General features: G+C 38.3%; 2 protein-coding genes across 13 annotated transcripts in view; both read right to left on the bottom strand.

The window, feature by feature from the left end:
• camk2d2 (calcium/calmodulin-dependent protein kinase (CaM kinase) II delta 2) overlaps positions 1-2,597 on the bottom strand; it is a 93,654-nt gene extending 91,057 nt beyond the window's left edge. For 8 of the 11 annotated variants that reach the window (XM_057842905.1, XM_057842908.1, XM_057842907.1 and 5 more), the window contains exon 1: positions 2,198-2,597. In XM_057842905.1, the coding sequence (XP_057698888.1) occupies positions 2,198-2,259 (62 nt within the window). In that variant the 5' untranslated portion in view covers positions 2,260-2,597. The remainder of the gene's footprint in view (positions 1-2,197) is intronic. The other 3 variants (XM_057842911.1, XM_057842912.1, XM_057842916.1) reach the window with 1 other exon arrangement.
• A 10,359-nt stretch (positions 2,598-12,956) lies between these two features.
• On the bottom strand, positions 12,957-14,672 carry LOC130920371 (interleukin-8-like). Of its 2 annotated transcripts, none has more exons than XM_057843547.1 (4): positions 14,441-14,672; positions 14,175-14,307; positions 13,983-14,069; positions 12,957-13,793 (listed from the first exon to the last, which is right to left on the bottom strand). In XM_057843547.1, the coding sequence occupies exons 1-4, from the start codon at positions 14,502-14,504 to the stop codon at positions 13,781-13,783; spliced, it is 297 nt and encodes a 98-aa protein (XP_057699530.1). In that variant the 5' UTR covers positions 14,505-14,672; the 3' UTR covers positions 12,957-13,780. The 2 variants fall into 2 exon arrangements, with proteins under 2 accessions (XP_057699530.1, XP_057699528.1); XM_057843545.1 differs by having other exon boundaries at positions 12,961-13,796.
• Positions 14,673-19,988: the final 5,316 nt, after the last annotated feature.

The raw sequence follows: 19,988 nt of genomic DNA, 5'->3' as shown, positions 1-19,988 counted from the left end.
AAAGAATGGATTGTTGGAACAGGAAAATGTCATTGTCTGTGGCAAAAGGCAATGCACACAAGAAAAAGGTGTCGATAAAAAAGCTAACTCTGGATCAGGTCGGCTCTTTTTCCAGTCTTTTTCAGCCCTCGACACTCAACCCCTCTCTTTAACTGAACATTTATATGTTCTTCCACATCTTTACCAGTGAATTTGGCACCAGGGACATGATTTTCGGACAGAATTGGCAGGTTTAGCTCAGTAAATAACTCGTTCGTACACTAGTTCCATGCATTTACTATTAGGGACAAATGGGAGGTTGACCCGCCTAGCCACAATTGCTAACGTCATGAATATTAATGAGCAAAAGTGACGTGTTGCTTGCGGTACGCCATTGTGACTTTACCTCTATGTTATGCATACATCAGGAGTCACCAACGTGGCAACAGATACAGTACGTGGTGGCAGGTAGAACCCAAGGACCATGTGAAATGTTGCCCAAGAGATCATTAGTGAAAGTACACATTGACAGACAGTTATAGATATACCTGTATAGTGTTTTAAAACATGAAACATTATTCATGTGAAACTGCTACGTATTGTGTATCAGTTTCCTAATTATTGTGCAAAACATTAACATTATCAGAATCAGAACATTTTAATGCGTTGAATTAATTATTAATAACATGTTATGAAAATAATTGTCGAAGGCAATTCCAGTAGATTTTTTTTTTTTTTTACAGAAGTACTTTAAGTATCAAACTGGTAGTCCTTATTTATCGGTGCCCACGAAGTAGAGCTCATTTTCAAAAATGGTGGTGACGGCGCTGTTTATGTGAAAATATTGGACGAGTGTTTCCCAACCTTTACTGGGCCACCATATAATATATCACACTATCAAACAGAAATGTCACGAAAAGGGTAAACAGAGGTTTGTTATATATCTTCTGTCCTGCAGTGTAAGAGCCATTTTAAAATTGTTTTCACTATTATTATACATTGCTGTAAAAGATAAATAGACAAAAAACATTTTTTAATTATTCAAGAGAAATTTGATTATTTAGCGTAGCACATCTGATGATCTCTCACTTCACAATCATGAGCTGCAGTAAATGGTTGGAAATCATTACACTACATATTTTCCAAATTTGGCTCACATTGCTACCATAGGATTTTTTTTTAACTTTCGAATTTGTCATATTTCCAAAGCCTTTACTTTTCATGGGGAAAAACAATGACTTTGTTGAGTAATTACCATTAGAAGATGGAGAAATGAATTTCAAACACAAAAAAAAAAACTATGCTAGGACTGACCACCAGTACATAGAGATGGCTAGATGGATTAGTATGGTCCAAAATCCTACACATCATTCACTCCTCATTCAAGAAGAACTACAGGAAGTGGTGGAAGAAGGAGGTAGTGCAGGAAGGGGCTCAGGTGCATTAAAAGGGCTTATAAATGATATGGATACATAATTCATGTCAGATATGCATGCAACGTAAAATGGATTTTCTAGCCAGTTGGACTTCCTTTTCATAAGAACTAAGCTTTATCACTTCCGGGTGCATGCTGGTGTTAGTGGTTGTGGAAGGGGGGTACCCCCTTTACATATACTTGACGAGGGGTGCTGGCCAGGTCAGCCAGAGAATGACCACACATGCACAAATACGGGTTTTCTGTTGTGCACAAATGAATAAATAATAATAAATAATAGGAATTTGAATCACCAATGGTGTATTATTGTCATTTCAGGGGTGCATGACACCAAATCTGACGATTTACACATGGTGCCACATACAGTAGATTGGGTGGATAGTGATGGTAGCACTATAAATGACACAATGCAAACACTGGCCACTGTACATGGAGGGAGTGACGTCACGCGTTTAAGCAAAAGACATAAACAAGGCTTGGGATAAAATGTGGGATTAGAACGAATGGGATGCGAATGAATTGAACATCCCTGCATTAAACATGGCAACCCCCTCCCCCGCCCACACACACACACGCAAACTCATCTTCCTCTCGCTCCATGCGCACACGTACATCCATCCACGCACGCGCATTGGGGAAGAAGGGGGGCTCGGAATCTGTGTCCTTAAACCAAGGCAGCCTATTACATAACATGCTGACATTTTAATACAGCAATGATGTAACATGATGGTGATGGTGGTGATGATGATGATAATAATAATAATAATAATGGTGATTGCTTACTTCCCCAGCTCCTCAAACAGCTGATATTCGTCGGTAAATCTCGTGCAGATCGTTAACGCCATGGTGGAAGTGGCGCCCAGGGGTGTGTTCTCTCTCTCGCTGTCAAACCCACCACACGCAAATCGTCCGGTTTTGTCGTCGAAGCTACGAGTGAGCCTTTCATGCACACACGGCGCTCATCTGCAGGTGGTCTGATGATGAAGAAGAAGAGGAGGAGGAGAAATAGGAGGAGGAGGAGTGAGGAGTGCACGAGAAGGATGGTTGGTTGCAGCAAAAAATAAATAAAAATAAGAATAAACGCGCTTCACTTAGACGAGTGCGCTAGCGGTGATATGAGTAGCTATGGTGTTATTTGGCGCATTTCGGTTAGCGCGCGTGTGCGTATAAATTGTGAGGCTGATCTGTTTGCGCGCACCCCGGCTGTCGGCTCAGCCCCACCCCCTCGGCCACAGCATTCTGGCCACACACAAATAATCTTTACATCCAAAACGTCTGTCAGTTACAGATAAAATCAAGGGCGTAGGTTTGCATAGGGACGGCAGGAACAGACCACTACCAACTTTTCAGGATGCTCAAATTGTCCACACCAACTTTTAGGTAACCTTATTTGCATTATACAATGAGGTCAGTTACATAGGTCATTTAGATTGTCTTTATGTATGTTATAAGGATAGAATTGACCCTACCATTATAAGCAGGGGTGAAAGTGGTTAGAATTTCTTGCCGGAACTCCCCGACATGAAGGTCGCCACGGAGCCAGAAATTTTATTTATTTATTTTGGTTTGGTCAGGTATCTCTATAACACATACAAAAACTGATTTTCAGTCAAATTATTTTTTTCCAATGATTTGCAAAAAAAAAGTTACCGAAAACAGCTATAACCCTAACCTCCATCTCTTAATTTTTATTATCCCTCATTTCCTCACATACTAAAAGCCAAATCTAAATTTTAACTACGTAAGAACATATGATGTATATTAGAATTGAAGATGATGTAAACATTTACTTTTCGTTGTGTTTTTTAATAATAAAGATATAAGTAACATACATTCCAGAGTATTCCATACATACAGAGTGAAATGGAATATATTTTGAAGATCGTGCAAAAATTGACTTTTTTAATCATAAAGAAATTAATAAGTAGCCTAAAATAAATGAACAAATTTAAGTCCAATGCGCACATTGACAGCTAAAATGTTCTGAACCTCCCCATCAGAGCAAACAAAAATAAATATGATAAATAAGCCACCTGAACTCTTTCCTTGCTCTTAAAAATTTGATCTATTTTCTGTTGCATTGCCCTTTTGTTTTTTTTTTTTTTGTTTTTTTTTTTTTTTTTTGCTGTTTCAGAAAACATGCACATTTGAACCAATCAGAGCTTACTATCTCTGGTGATCACATGTCAGTATGTCAGCCAATTGAACGGCTAAATGAGTCCAGGCGTTTTGCTTTGCTGCGTGCATTCGCGCATTGACGTAATGCGTCATCGTCAGACTAAGATAACTGCAGCAGCTGGAGAAACCTCCATGCCGTCCGTGGAATAAAATAAATAATAAATATTGGTGGAAACACTTGTGTATGTAAATCTGATGTGGGTAGATTGTTTTCTTCTTGGAGATAAAATGCATGTGTGGCAGCTTTGTATTTTTTTGTTTTTACATAGCATTTTGACAGTTGCCATCATATTTTCGGAATCAAAGCATCATATACCGGAACAGCGTTCCAGCCCTGAATCTTATACCGGAACTGCGATCCTGACCGTTCCCGCCCACTTTCACCCCTGATTATAAGTGAATTATTTTCATTATGTTCAGACCATAGGTGGAGTTTGACTTTTGGAGCAGGGGGGGCACAACATGTTGATGACCCCGAAAATTCAGTGTCAACAATAAAATTAACTTACAAGGATATTTATAATAATAAGTTGACAATGAGCGTTTTTTTCTTTCCCATCATTCTTGAGGGGAATACTAAATCAGGCTGCTTAGGCAATAATTTTTGCCAAGATCGTCATCCACTGAATACGGTACACCCGCCGGTGTCGTGCCAATGTAGTCACCCCAGTCAAAAATTGTATCCCCTGGGTGAAGCCATATGGAGGTAGATTTGTGTCTTTACTATTCAATAAAAAAAAATGGTTCAATTAAAAAAAAAAAAAAGTTGCTTCAACCAAAATTTATATTTTCAACCAAAGAAAGTCACTTCAATTAAAAAAAGTGAATGCAAAAATAAATTTGAAACTCAAAAAACAAACAAAATGCATGTGAAAGCTATTTTTCTTTCTTTTTTTTTTTTTTTTTTTTTTTTTTTGATTGAAGCGACTTTTTTGATTGAAGTAATGTTGTTTTGTGTATGGGCAACAATTTGGCAAGGACATTTTTGTCTTTAGTATTCAATCAAAAAATAAGGTGCTTCAAAAATATATATATTTTCAAAATGAAAAATCACTTCAATCAAAAAAAAAGAAAAAGAAAATTTTCAATCAGAAAAAGTTTGTGAATGCGACAAGCTAATTGAGATTGAAACATTTGCATTTGAAGACTTAACTTTTCATTGAAAAAAATTTCTTTGATTGAAAAAAAATCCATGTTTGAGCCATATTATGGGTAGGAGATTTGTGTAAAAATCATTCGATCCCAAAAAAGTTGCTTCAATAAATACAAAATATTTTCAATCAAAGAGAAAAATCATTTGAAAAATAAAATTTCCCTCCCCTATTTTTTTTTTTTTAATTAGATACAAAGCAAATGACCGTCTAAGGTGCTAGTCCACGATCTGTTCGAAATATAATTTTTTTTTTTTTTTTTTTTTGCAGTTTTATTGCTTTACAACTTTTATATATATTTAGGAAAGTCAATTGAATGCAATGACACTTTTCGGCCACCAAAATCCGTTTATGGTTCAGACTTACAGTGGTATGAAAAAGTATCTGAATTTTTGGGGAATTTCTCACATTTCTGCATAAAATCACCATCAAACATGAACTGATCTTTGTCAAAATCACACAGATGAAAATACAGTGTCTGCTTTAACTAAAACCACCCAAACAATTATAGCTTTTCATGTTCTAATGAGGATAGCATGCAAGCAATGACGCAAGTGGGAAAATAAGCAAGTGAACCCTCTGCCTAAGGAGACTTAAAGAGCAATTGAAACCAGTTTTTACCAAACATTTTAAGTCGTGTGTGCTCAATCATTGATGAGTGGTTTAAAGCTGCCCTGTCCACTATAAAACACACACCTGGTATGAAATATCTTGATGAGAAGTATTGTCTGATGTGCATCATGGCTCGGTCAAAAGAGCTGTCTGACGACCTGCGATCAAGTATTGTTGATTTGTATAAAGGTGGAAAAGGTTACAAAACCATCTCTAAAAGTCTGGATGTTCATCAATCGACAGTTAGAGAAGTTGACTACAAAGGAAGAGAGTTTGGCACTGTTGTTTCTCTCCCAGGGAGTGGCCATACACCAAAGATGACGCCAAGAACTCAGCGCAGAATATTCAGAGAGATAAAAAAAGAACCCTAGAGTGATTGCTAAAGACATACACAAATCACTGGCACAGTCCAATATGTCTGTGCACACATCAACTAAATGTAAAACTATGGCCGTGAATGGTTTTCATGGGAGGACTCCACAGAGGAAGCCACTGCTGTCTAAAAAAAACATTGTTGCTCATTTAATGTTCGCAAAAAGGCGCTTGGACACAAGTTTTGGCAAAATATTTTGTGGACTGATGAAACCAAACTTGAATTGTTTGTAAGTAACACAAAACGTCATGTGTGGAGGGAAAAAACAGCTCACCGACATCAACACCTCATCCCCATAGTGAAGCATGGTGGAGGGAGAATCATGATTTGGGGCTGTACTGCTGCCTCAGGGCCTGAACAACTTGCAATCATTAATGGGAAAATGAATTCAAAAGTTTATCAGGATGTTTTGCAGGAAAACCTGAGGCCGTCTGTCAGACAGTTGAAGCTAAAAAGTGGATGGATGCTGCAACAAGACAAGGATCAAAAACACAGAAGTAAATCAACTTCAGAATGGTTTCAGAAGAACAAAATACACATTCTGGAGTGGCCAAGTCAAAGTCCAGACTTGAACCCCATTGAGATACTGTGGCATGACCTAAAGACAGTGATTAATGCCTGACATCCCGGCAACCTGACTAAAATACAGCAGTTTTGTAGAAAATGGGCCAAGATTAGTCCTGATCCATGTGCCAGGCTGATCTGCAGCTACTGGAAGTGTATGGTTTAAGTTATGGGAGGGGCAAAAAATATTCACTTACTTATTTTTACCCCTTCTGTCATTGTTTGCATACTATCTTCATTAAAATATGAAAACCTATAAATTTTTGTGTGATTTTAGTTAAAGCAGACACTGTTTTTTCATCTACTATATGTGATTTTGACAAAGATCAGATCACATTTGATGGCACGTTTGATTAGCCAATGACTTGCATTCATTTAAAATGTATTTATTTTCTACATTATTTATTTGAAAATATTTTTATATGCAGCCAACGCAAATTTTTTTCAGATAATCATAGTCGAGGTAAAAAGTTTTCATTTTTTGTTGAGTTTAGCTGTGCTTGTGGACAAGAGCAGTAGTGTTTTACCTGAAGGAAAGCTCCGTTTTTATTTATTGTTGTTATACGCTGAAAACAATGTTCTTTAAGTTATGTTTAAGTTAATTTATTTACAGTATTTGGACTGACAATGTTGAGTGGTCTCAAGACAATTGTTTATATTTTGCATTCCTGGATAGTTAAGAGATTATTAACAAGCTTGTATTTAATGTGTATATTAATATAAGTTCAAATATTGCAATTTAAATTTGCTAATAAAATCCAGACACTTATTCTGGAAGTTTTTCAAATTCTTTCTTTGGTAGTTTTGAAAACAAAGGTTTGAATTGAACGGTGTATCACCTGAACCAAAACACATGAAAGTTGATATAGGTCAATACAGATTTAGATGGCATGCCATGCTACCGTCTTGAGGGAAAACAATGAAATATTGATACGGTCATAAATTGTCGTATTTTGAGCATGTCGTCATATGTCGAGACAAATCAAGTAAAATTTTAAGTTGGCTGTCAAAAGAATTGTATGTCGATGCGTTCATATGTCGAGGTACCATTGTATTTGCAATCCCTTACTACTTTGGTGAGGATGACGTCCAGCTGCAAATAGCTAAACAAAAAGCTAATAAAAAATAAACTTGAGTAATTGGTTAGACTATGGATCAATATACCCCAAGTTATGATCCAGACACGGTTTTTAATTTTTTTGACCCCATCCTGCATTACCCCTAAATATTCAAATTGCAGTTCAGCGGGTTAAAGTACGCTAGATTCTAAATGTCAATCAATTAATTTTCCTGTCATTGGGGTTCAACACAATACGCATGAAAATTTTCATCAAAAAGTTGCTTATGGCGTAATGATACATTTGTCTGATTTTGGCACAGGCGGCGTGGGTTAATTTCCCACTCAGTGGAGGTGTGATTGAGAGTGCAAATGCTTGTATGGCTCTGTGTGTGCACTATAATTGGCGACCAGTTTAGGTTGTAGTCAGCCTTTTGCCCAAAGTCAGCTGAGATAATATGCAGCTCCACACGACCCTATGAAGGATAAGGGGCAAGACACACGGGAGGTGACGAGCGATGGCGAAATGCAAAAATCATCGCCGGTGAGATGAAAGCCAATACATGGGGCGCGACGCAACAGCGACATGCACTGCCCTCTGCCTGTGCGTCATTGCTAGTCTCTGATTGGCCATCAATTTGGAGGGCATTTCAAAATTTCCGATATTTTCTGAGCGCCAACAACTTCCCATACTGCTGTTTTGTTTTTGTTTTTAATTTATGTCCCGGAAATCACGTCGAGAGGTATCATAAAGTATGTGCTGGTCACACACTGCTGAAATGATACACTCCTCCATGTTAACAGTTTCTTTTTTTAATGACAAGCAATGTTATACAATCATTTTAAAGAGCCGCAAACATACAAGAGATGAGAGAAAAATATCTATGTTGAGAGTTTTTTGTTTGTTTGTTTTTTTGTTTATGTTAACAAAGATTTTTTTTTTGTGGCATGTGGGTGTCAATTTCAGGGTTGGCCAGTGTCTTTGCGGGTGATTTGTCGATCAATAAATCCGTTGCTGATTGGTTGTAGTGCCAGGCGACAGCGACATTTCCTATTTTCTTATCTCGCGTCGCTGGTCCGCATGTGCTTGTGTACGTGCACAAGCGCAAAATTACACGTGCACGAACGTCGCGTGTCGCTTCACCGCAAGAGGGTTGGCGAAAAATCCAGTTTGATCAAATGTCCCATAACATTTTATCCATTTGGTTACAGCCACATTTGTGTTTTCAAGTGCAGTGCTTCACATAACACTGTGCCTCCTTCCAAGTCAAAAACTAAACAAGCAAAAGAATTGTGTCGACTGGAAAGGGATTGCTCCTGATGAACAGTCTTTTCAGGGACAGAGCATCTCATTGATTATGTGGGTGTAATCAACGCTCAGGAAGCTCTAAGTCAAAGACAGAGTTAAAGTTGGATTCACTTCAACACGGATAGACTGTATGTTTAAGACATTTTTACTCTGAAATTCAAACCTAACACTAGCACCAGTTTGAATCCGACAAAGTAGACAATCAGTCGTGTATAGAGTAGACAATAACAGTGTCATGTTAAGAGGGGCGCTGAATGTCACTCACAACAGGGGGTGCTGAGGATCTTATTTTGTTTTTCCCATCCATAAACAGCGGTTTCGGTCCAAATTCGTCATGCTTGTGCTTTTCTCCATACAAGGCACGCACAATGGCAGTACACACACTTGCTGGTATGGTACACATACTAGTACTAGGCTCCTACAAAAGACAGCATTCTTTTTCACCTACAGTGTGTGATGGACTTTTTTTATTGGAAATAAAAGCACTCGTGGATTATAATGCAAATCCAGACAGTTAGACGGCACAATGACACACAAACACATATGAAAACTAAAAGGTCCAATAAGCCTCGGTTTAACGCCCACTTTTCACAACACTCAAATAAATTGCGCACGATTATCCAACAGCACTCTGCATGGCGGCAGCTCAACAGGAACAACAAACAATAACATGGCTACAATGAAAACTATTCGAAGTTCTCCACGGTCAAAATCTGCAGCTAACTTTTCCTTGCTGGGCACTATTATACACTATCATAATTGGTCAAATTTAATTTCAGAAAATGTTTCTGTTTTTGTAAAGAAAAAAATCGCTAATTTGGTTTTGCGTCATGTTAACGCTTCCTCTGTCAACAGTAAGCTTTTCCGTTCCACTATAGCGCCTTACCCAATGTGACCTAGTAGCAAGCAAGGTAGAATTTACCAACAATTTTGTTCTCCCCAACACCAGGCGCCCAGGTGCAGCCCCCTCAACACCCCACTTCCTGCACCACAACAAGTTAACACCACACGTCTGGGGAAAACGGTAACGTCGAGATTTTAACTCTTGGAGCTTTACTGTGTAGCTGTGCAGCTTCTAGTCATTTTTTTTTTCAATGAGAATTTTCATTCTGTTTGTTGCCATGGCATCTGTCCACGGCCTTCAGACTCAGGATTGCTGGCCAAATGACTGAAGTGAACATGTTCGTTCATTATTTTAATCTATCTGAACCAATCAGATTTTGGAATGAAGCATGCCGATATCGTATAAGCTTTCACCAAAGTGTAAAGTGATGCCAGAATTTCCGAATGAATGCTTTATTTTGAACGTTGGAAAATAAAGATGATAAACAAAAAATAAAATAAAATAAATCCGACAAAACCAATGATATACAGTGGGGCAAATAAGTATTTAGTCAACCACCAATTGTGCAAGTTCTCCCACTTGAAAAGATTAGAGAGGCCTGTAATTGTCAACATGGGTAAACCTCGACCATGAGAGACAGAATGTGGGGGGAAAAACAGAAAATCACATTGTTTGATTTTTAAAGAATTTATTTCCAAATTAGAGTGGATAATAACTATTTGGTGACCTACAAACAAGCAAGATGTCTGGCTGTCAAAGAGGTCTAACTTCTTCTAAGAGGTCTAACGAGGCTCCACTTGTTACCTGTATTAATGGCACCTGTTTTAACTCATTATCGGTATAAAAGAGACCTGTCCACAACCTTTGTCAGTCACAGTCCAAACTCCACAATGGCCAAGACCAAAGAGCTGCCGAAGGACACCAGAGACAAAATTGTAGACCTGCACCAGGCTGGGAAGACTGAATCTGCAATAGGTAAAATGCTTGGTGTAAAGAAATCAACTGTGGGAGCAATTATTAGAAAATGGAAGACATACAAGACCACTGATAATCTCCCTCGATCTGGGGCTCCATGCAAGATCTCACCCCGTGGCGTCAAAATGATAACAAGAACGGTGAGCAAAAATCCTAGAACCACACGGGAGGACCTAGTGAATGACCTACAGAGAGCTGGGACCACAGTAACAAAAGCTACCATCAGTCACACAATGCGCCGCAAGGGACTCAAATCCTGCACTGCCAGATGTGTCCCCCTGCTGAAGAAAGTACACGTCCAGGCCCGTCTGCGGTTCGCTAGAGAGCATTTGGATGATCCAGAAGAGGACTGGGAGAATGTGTTATGGTCAGATGAAACCAAAATAGAACTTTTTGGTAGAAACACAGGATCTCGTGTTTGGAGGAGAAAGAATACTGAATTGCATCCGAAGAGCACCATACCCACTGTGAAGCATGGGGGTGGAAATATCATGCTTTGGGGCTGTTTTTCTGCAAAGGGACCAGGACCACTGATCTGTGTAAAGGAAAGAATGAATGGGGCCATGTATCGAGAGATTTTGAGTGAAAATCTCCTTCCATCAGCAAGGGCATTGAAGACGGGACGTGGCTGGGTCTTTCAATATGACAATGATCCCAAACACACAGCCAGGGCAACAAAGGAGTGGCTTCGTCAGAAGCATTTCAAGGTCCTGGAGTGGTCTAGCCAGTCTCCAGATCTCAACCCCGTAGAAAGTTTCTGGAGGGAGTTGAAAGTTCATGTTGCCCAATGACCGCCTCAAAACATCACTGCTCTAGAGGAGATCTGCTTGGAGGAATGGGCCAAAATACCAGCAACAATGTGTGAAAAGCTTGTGAAGAGTTACAGAAAACGTTTGGCCTCTGTTATTGCCAACAAGGGGTACAAAACAAAGTATTGAGATGAACATTTTGTATTGACTTATTTTCCACCATGATTTGCAAATAAACTCTTTGAAAATCAAACAATGTGATTATTTTCCGGGGGGGGGGGGGGGGGGGGGTCACATTCTGTCTCTTATGGTTGAGGTTTACCCATATTACAGGCCTCTTTGATATTTTCAAGTGGGAGAACTAAATACTTATTTGCCCCAATGTACTTGAGACAACAGCAACAATATTTACGACAAAAATATTAATAACAATAATGATAAATAATATCAGAATGTATTCATTGTGTCCAAGAAGTAGTACGATGAAGCACTTGCTTATTAAAACCTACTCCCTTTCTATTCCTCATTTATATCAATCCGTCCTATTTAACTAGTCCTCATATCAACAAAGAAAGTAAATAACCATATACTACATGTGATGCAACAGAAACAAAAATAAAAAGGACCGAGCCAATAACGGATATGTGAAAACCCCCTATAATTAAGCTCCTTCCTCTTGCCTATATACCCTATGAAAACCATGTGCTTGTACCACTTCCTAAACTGGGTCATGCTTGGACATTGCTTGAGCTCCTCCTCTAGTTTATTCCACAGCCTCACTCCACAAACAGAAACACAAAAGCTTTTTAATTTAGTCCATACCCTCTAATACTGTAAGTGAAGCTCCCCCATCAAACTTTAATGTCCTTCTCTGTTAAAAATAAATAAATAAATAAATCTGTACTAGTATACAATATAGCCTTATACACGGGCTGAGGTGTTTGAAAATGAACGAAGTCCGTGAGTTTGATGTTCTGGGTTTTAAAAATAATATATTAGTATGATCCCTATGACCAGCATTATGTAGTATTCGTATGGCTCTTTTTTGTAAAATGGATAGTGAATTTAGTGTAAATTTATAAGTATTACCCCAGACCTCTGCACAGTAGTGTAAATATGGCAGGATTGAAGAACAGTAAAGAATGTGGGGAATTTATTGTAAAGACTGTATTTTGCTTTATTCAGGACTGAAATACTTGTGATAATTTCCTTTGTATATGTTTTACGTATATGAGGTTTCCAGTTAACCTTGTCATCAATAACTACCCCAAGAAACTTGTTTTCATAGACCCTTTCAATATAAACCCCATCTATCTGTATTTCTACTTGACCATATTTATTGTATCTGCTAAATATCATGAATTTGGTTTTACTTAAGTTTAATGATCATTTGTTTCTGTCAAACCATGTTTTTAGTTTACAAATTTCATCAGATACCCTCCCCAGGAACTAATGTAAATCCCCCACAGAGCAAAGGATACTTGTGTTATCTGCAAATAAAACAAATTTTAGTATTCTTGAAACTTTGAATATGTCATTTATATAAAGAATAGACCGTTTTTCTCACTCCACTGATTGGTTCAGCACCATGCAATAGAAGATGATATACAGTATAATGATGATGAAATGTTCTTCCAAAACTGGAATTTGTGATGATAAATCGGGCAACAAAAGCAGATTTGTTTCAACATGGTAAAAGATTTATTCGCCATCTCCAAGAGTGGCAGCAGTTATAAATGTTCAATATGACAAGTGGCAAACGTCAACAGTTTGTCTGAGTAAGAAGAATCCCCCATGAGTATGATCTATTTTGTTTTTAGCTTTTAAGGTTTTTGTCATTAGATAAATAATGAATGTGAAGTGCTGTAGTGTAGTATCAAGATTTGGAGTTGACTGTTTTGGGGGAAAAAAACAGTGAAACCGATTTCAGTTTCTCTTGTTACTGGTTTACTAGTTACTCAGCATTTTTAGTCTGTCAGCATTTTGACAAGCCACAATTTTAAGTGGTATTTGCATTTTTTTCCAGCCGAAACACATTCATCATTTAAAATTTTTTGACAGCTGATAGCAATTTTCCATGTCAGTTATTTTAAACCGTACCAATTTGTGAGGTCCATTGAAACCTGTCCTTAAGCACTCAGAAAAAGCAACATTCGCTTTTAGGCAAAAGGAGACAAAAGTATATTTCAACTTGTCTTTTTATTCATTGAAAGTTTGTGAAAAAATACAAAAATACCTTCACATACAGTATATAAATGTATATGTAAAAAAATATATAAATACATTAAATATTATGACCATAAGTTAAGGCAGTCAGAATAAGTTCATACCGTAGAAGCTCAGCTGAAATGAAAATGCCGCAATACATACAGCGTGACTGTCCACATGTGTTTGCTTGACAATAAAATGTTTGATACAAACATAATTTGTCTACTGACAGCTTCAGCAGTTGCTCAAGTAAACTGTTCACTTCTGTTTTAAAATCAGGTGAGTCCTTGATCACATGTAACACTTGTTGGTACTTTGGAGCATCCAACTTCATTTGCTTGGCTGATCAGCGTCTTTTGCTGCTGAAAAAAATGAGAGGGATATGTTTTATAAACTTTTTTATTCCTTTCACACTCATTAGACTGTTTGTGATCATTGTTGTCTAATCTTAACGACAGCATTCTAATACAGTTTCACTGTTGAATCTTATCAAATTATGATGGTATGACTACTCACAGTCAAAAACGTTTGATGAACATTTAACTTACTTTTTAAGGATCTTGTCAATGACTCTCTTCACCCATGGAGCCTCGGGGTCAAGGCATACCTCCTGGCCCGTCTTTTTAATTGTAGCACTGCAAGCAAAAAACATCATGCCTTTAGAACAAGCATTTGTGGAAGGATAATAACCCTTCTCCAAAAGGGTCAGATTAGCATCAGAACTGGGGAAGAGTTCTTACATGATCTCTGTCTCCTCGCAGTGGGAGTTGGCGGGGATCAGCTCAACTTTCTCGATGTGGCGGCCGATGGGTCTGCTCTCTGTCTGGATGCAGCGGCAGTGCAGCTCAACTCCCAAGCTTCTGAGAGTCATTCCTTCAAGGAAATAAAATAAAATGTGGTTACATACGACAGCTAAGAATTCTACAACCACTACGCATGCAGTGACAAGTTTAAATATGCAATAACAATTCCACAGCTGCATGGCAGAACAACAAAAAAAGCTTACCTTCACTTATGGAAACAGAAGCCAACAGGACCACCAAAGCACTGAGGATCACTTTGTTCATCATTTTGCCTATATCAAATTCTACAATAGCTCAAAAGTAGAAAATAAATAAGTGAATAAATAAATAAATAAATTGACGTTCAAAAAGGTCGCTGGAGAAGTTTCAGTTAATTTTGTTGACTCGTCCTTCCTTCTCTCGGCTTTCCTCGCTTTCCTTTGAGCTCTGTTGTTTGAATGTAGTGCTGAGGACAAGAGTTCCTCCTTTTATGGAGCAGCATTAGTCACCTCAGCGGCAGATGTTGCGCAAATTGGGACTGTCGGCAGTTGAGTGGGAATTCACGGCATAGGAAACGTGTAAGAGAATTTGACTGACAGGTTAATTATGTGAGGCACACACATGGATCCAGTATTTGTCACTCTCATAAATTAATCACTCGGAAAACACAATGACTAAAACGGTGTAATACACCATCATATGTGATCGGAACGTATGGAATGTTTTTGTATTTTGTTATTGCTCAGACCCAGGTACATTATACCAATTGATCAATTTAAAACTGATTCACATTAAACATATTATTGACATGAGATGGCAGGTGGTCATCAGTTAAGGTTAGTCATTATAACTAAGATAAACAATATACTCATGTGAATAGACCAACAAACCGTTACACTAAATACTGCTATCAAAAGATTTTTTTAAATATAAACTAAGTCATTTATGTGTTATTACTTATTTTGATTTTTTTTTTTAAACGGGGGGGGGGGGGGGGGGGTATCACCTGAAATTTCTGACAAAAGTGCCCTCAATTGTACTTTAACTGTGGAATTTTTCATTGAGTCATCGGTTTACTACAGCTGATCAAAACAATGATACAGCATTTGGCCAAAAATGTTTTATAGAGCCAAATATTATTTTGGTTTTGAGTTGAACATACCTGTTCTAATAAGAAAATTAAGTTAATTGGGATTGGCGATGGGGCTGCGTAGGGTCGGATGCCGAGGGGCTTACACTCACAAGGGATTCACACGATTACTGGTTTCTAAAACACAGAGCTGATTTGTGTACACTCCACCCCTCCCAATCACTTAACTTATAGACTCCCCTTACCCCTCCCCTACTTCCCCTGGTCAACAGGCCCCCCACATGGTGTCAACCGGATATACATCTAGCTGACGATAGCACCAACATATTCATAGTTAGTGCAGGCGTTCAATGCAGTTCTTGTTGTTGTGTTTCTTTTCTTTCTTTTTTTGTGTTTCTTTTCTTTTCTTCTGTTTCCCCATAACCCCTTCTGTTCGCTGCTTTGTCATAATAAACGAGGTATGTTGAACGATCACAATGGGAGTATGACACACTCTCAATGTGAAACACTAAAACCAGACACCATCCAGACACTTAGACTTCCATTCTCCGTGCCAAACAGCTTAACAGGACAGGTTTAAAAAAAAAAAAAAAAACAGAAAAGAAAAGAAAGTTAACACATCAGAACAACACCTTTCTCAGTTCTCATTGTAGTGTCTCTTCACCACAAAACAGCTGTGTGTAATTTAATGTTGCCAATGTAATGTTGGATGTGGTTGGGTGTTGTGTGTTGATTTATTAGGTTAGGTTAAACTTGATCTTAAATTGGCTTTGGGACATAATAGGAAGTATAAGTTAGCCCTTAACCCTCTCGGGAACAGTGGTAACTATAGTGGGAAGCTTATCAAATGTAATCATTAGCTTGACTCTTCTATTGCCGGCTCAAGTCACAGACATAAGCGGAGAATTAGGCCAGGTGGCATAGCCCCCCCTAGTGGCCAAAAATGTAATAGCATATAATTGACTTTCCTATATATTAATTTAAAATTAAGACTTTGCTGGTAAAATGTTGTCTATAAAAGTTGTAAAGCAAAAAAAACACCAACAAAAATTAATGAAATGAACAAAAAAAATATTTTTATAATGGTTCAAAATTAATTTTCAAACAGATCATGTGACTAGTACCTTAGAGACGATTTGCTTAACTTAGCCAAAACCTGCTGAGGACAGAAGAAATAAGATTGATGTGCTCAATTTTTTTCAAACCTTCAACAACTACTGAGCAAGAAACAAGAATTGAAAATGTGGACTGTGAAACACCAGAGAAAACCGTCAAATCGTTGAGCGGAGTTTCCATTTGTCACACTAAAGACGATAATTGTTCAACAGAGCCATAACCGGGTGTACCATATTCAGCTGGCAACGTCCTTGACCAAAAGCGTAGCTGTCCTAAGCAGCCTGATTTAGAATTCCCCTAAAAAATGATGGAAAACAAAAAACGCTCATTTTCATTGTATGATTATAAATATTCCTGGCTGGAATATTCAGTCAAAAAAAAAAAAAATGCCATCTCCTTCTTTGCCTGCCGCCATTTTCAAACTTACTACGTTACTACGGTGAGGATTCATTTCGCGACGGTGTGAGTGACTGAAAAAAACTTGGCATTAAATTGCACATCTCCATGGAACGCAAAAATCGGCGTCTACTTCTCCGCAGAAAAACACGCGCACTCACACACGCACGCACACCCACATAGCTGGGATGCCTGTATTTACTAGCAAGGGCTAAACTACTAACCGAACATATATCTTGCAAGTTAATTTTATTGCTGACACCGCGTTTCGGGGTCATCAACATATTTTGTCCTCCTGCCACAAAAGTCAAACTCCGCCTATGGTCACAGAACATGTGTTGTAGTGGCTAGCAAAAAAGGGAAATAGATATTGAAAGCACCTACTAACGGCAATAGATGTCCAATCCATTTCAGCTGGGAGGGGATGGGGCCATCATTCAATCATTCGATCACTTCCGACCCTTCCCAGAAATGGATTGGACCTCTATTGCCATCAGTGGCAGCAATTGAGTTATGCTGTGTCAGGTCACAATATTTTTTAAATAAAACAAACAAAATAAATAAAATTCACAGAGCAAAATACTCACAGGCCACACTTATTTGAATTTATGTATGTAGTCTTCTTTTTTCAGTCTATTGAAATGTGTTTCTTTTTCTTTTGAAGTTTAATGTCTAAAAATAATTTTAATTAGAATTATTTATTTTTTATTACTCAATACTTTCTTGCATTTTTTAAATTATTTTTTACTCATTACTATTTAAGTTTTTTTTTTTCTTCTCAAAATGGATCCTTCCATTAATTAATTCAGTATATACAGGGGTGCACATAAGTGGTCCGCATGCGCGCATGCGTACTGGACGTAGACAAATGCGCTGGCCCTCAACGGCTTCCATACGCTTTTGCGTACCGATGGCTGACCACTGTATTTGCGGCGGACACGAGAAAATAACTTCTCAAAATTTTGAAGAGGCAGGCCACACTGAGTAATTACTTTAGTGATGGGACGAAATGAGCCGAGGTTCCGAAGCTTGTGTCGAGTAATGGGAGGGGGGTTTCCACGAAGCTTGTAGCGAGGCGCGCTTCATTTTGGCAAAACCCGGAAATGATGACGTGGGAAGCCTCGCCGGCGGCTCGTGAGTACTTCGGAAGTGATCCAACGTTTGGCACACATTGCAAAAACAGGACAGACTACGGTATAAATTCGTTGCAGAACGCAATGGCGATCGCCTGTTATCTCACATTTTGTGGATTTCGGGCTCCTGTACTTGTTACATCTGTGCGCAACAGTGCAACCAGTGCAATCTTTTTTCGAGCCTTGTCCGAAGAGCGATCCTCCCCTGTATGGGAACATTTTGATTTGATTGCTTTCAATAAGGTAAGGGAGAAAAACTACTTTAATATAAATGTGAGTGTGTGTGTGTACCTATCTGAACCAAACATCAACAGAATGAACAATCCATTAGTGTACTGGGAGGCACAAAAGAATACCTACCCAGATTTATATAAACTGGCACTCACATTTCTCTGCACCCCAGCTTCATCTGTGCCTTGTGAAAGAATATTTTCTAAAGCTGGTGAAATATTTTCCAAAAAAAAAGAAACTGTTTAAAGCCAGCCACTGTGGGAAAGCTATTGTTTCTAAATAAAAATGAATAACAAATTACCCTTAGCACTTGTTGTATTTTGTTCACATACTAAATTACTAACACAAGCACATTCATATCTTTGTCTTAAGCAAATAGCCATTGAATTCTTAACAATGTTGACCTCTTGGGCTTCTAGACCACTTGATGGCGCCATAGGGTAAATGAAGCAGCATGAAGCTTTGCTACATGTGCAAACCAATTGGCTGCAAAGCTTCATTGCTTCATGAGGCTTCATTTGGCCATCACTAAATTATTTCCGTGTTCCCCCACCCCCGTCAAAAGACAGACAGACGACAGAGACGTCACCGGAGCTACTGAAAAAAAGGACTTTTGCTGAAAAGTGGCTACAGTAGGTACCATGGCTAGAAGCAAATGATGCTCGCACGGAAATGCGGTACAAAATGTGCCGTGAGAATCCCAATGTCGCCGATAAGAGCAGCGCATTTTATGTAGGGTCAAAGAATTTCAGCCATCCAAACTTTGAAAAGCACGAAAAAAAAAAGAGAGCATGTGGCAATTAAGCAAACTATCGATGTCAAACAGGACCCCGCTCGCCCTATGGACAAGTGGCGGAATAAAGGTAATGAACAGCGACATGCACTGACAAACGTGTTTTTGCTCGCATTTTACAAAGCTAAACATGCACGTTCAATGAGGTCTTATGAGGAGGATATCCCACTTTTAAAAAGGCTTGGAGTTAATGTGGGAGCCACATAATGCCCTTTATTTTGAATTGGTGCTTCTTATTTCTTTACATTTCACTTCAAAGTAATGGCAATTTTGTTGTGCCAGTTGATGTTAATCAAGCATTAACTGTTAATATAATTAATTAAAGTTAATTGGCTCTAAGTAAAGCTTGTCATAAATTTATCGCATCAGGCGGGTCGGCTCTCATGCTCAATGAGGACCAAGTCACATATATATATATATATATATATATATATATATATATATATATATATATATATATATATATATTTTTTTTTTTTTTTTTTAATTGACCGTCACAAAATATGTGCAAATAGCATTAATATTGCAATTGAATATCAAAGGGGGGGGGGGGGGGGGGGGTGCTGCAAAAATATTGTCACGTGTGCCACATTTGGTCCCTCTCCTATATGAATATAGTCAGGGGTGCACATATTTTTTTTGCCCAGGTTCTCAGATGAGGACCTGGAGATGTGACTTGGTCCTCATTGAGCTTGAGAGCCGACCCGCCTGATGCAATAAAATTATGACAAGCTTTACTTAGAGCCAATTTCCTTTAATTAATTATATTAACAATTAACGCTTGATTAACATCAACTGGAACAAAAAAATTGCCATTACTTTGAAGTGAAATGTAAAGAAATAAACATAAAAGCACTAATCCAAAATAAAGGGCATTATGCGGCTCCCACATTAACTCCAAGCCTTTGTAAAAGTGGGATGTCCTCCTCATAAGAGCTCACTGAACGTGCATATTTAGCTTTGTGAAATGAGAGCAAAAACACGTTTGTCCGTGCATGGCGCTTGTAGCTGCC

Source organism: Corythoichthys intestinalis, chromosome 8 (assembly GCF_030265065.1).
Source record: "Corythoichthys intestinalis isolate RoL2023-P3 chromosome 8, ASM3026506v1, whole genome shotgun sequence".
NCBI classification, from domain to species: domain Eukaryota; kingdom Metazoa; phylum Chordata; class Actinopteri; order Syngnathiformes; family Syngnathidae; genus Corythoichthys; species Corythoichthys intestinalis.
Note: the sequence above shows the minus strand (reverse complement) of the source record. Positions and strands in the feature narration are given on the sequence as shown.

What these genes read in the sequence shown, in the direction of transcription:
- LOC130920371 (XM_057843545.1), bottom strand. Translation starts at nt 14,504, where the DNA reads ATGATGAACAAAGTGATCCTCAGTGCTTTGGTGGTCCTGTTGGCTTCT. An exon ending in TTCTGTTTCCATAAGTGAAG is followed by an intron (nt 14,308 to 14,440) that starts GTAAGCTTTTTT and finishes ATTTCCTTGAAG; the next exon opens with GAATGACTCTCAGAAGCTTG. An exon ending in TGCGAGGAGACAGAGATCAT is followed by an intron (nt 14,070 to 14,174) that starts GTAAGAACTCTT and finishes TTTTGCTTGCAG; the next exon opens with TGCTACAATTAAAAAGACGG.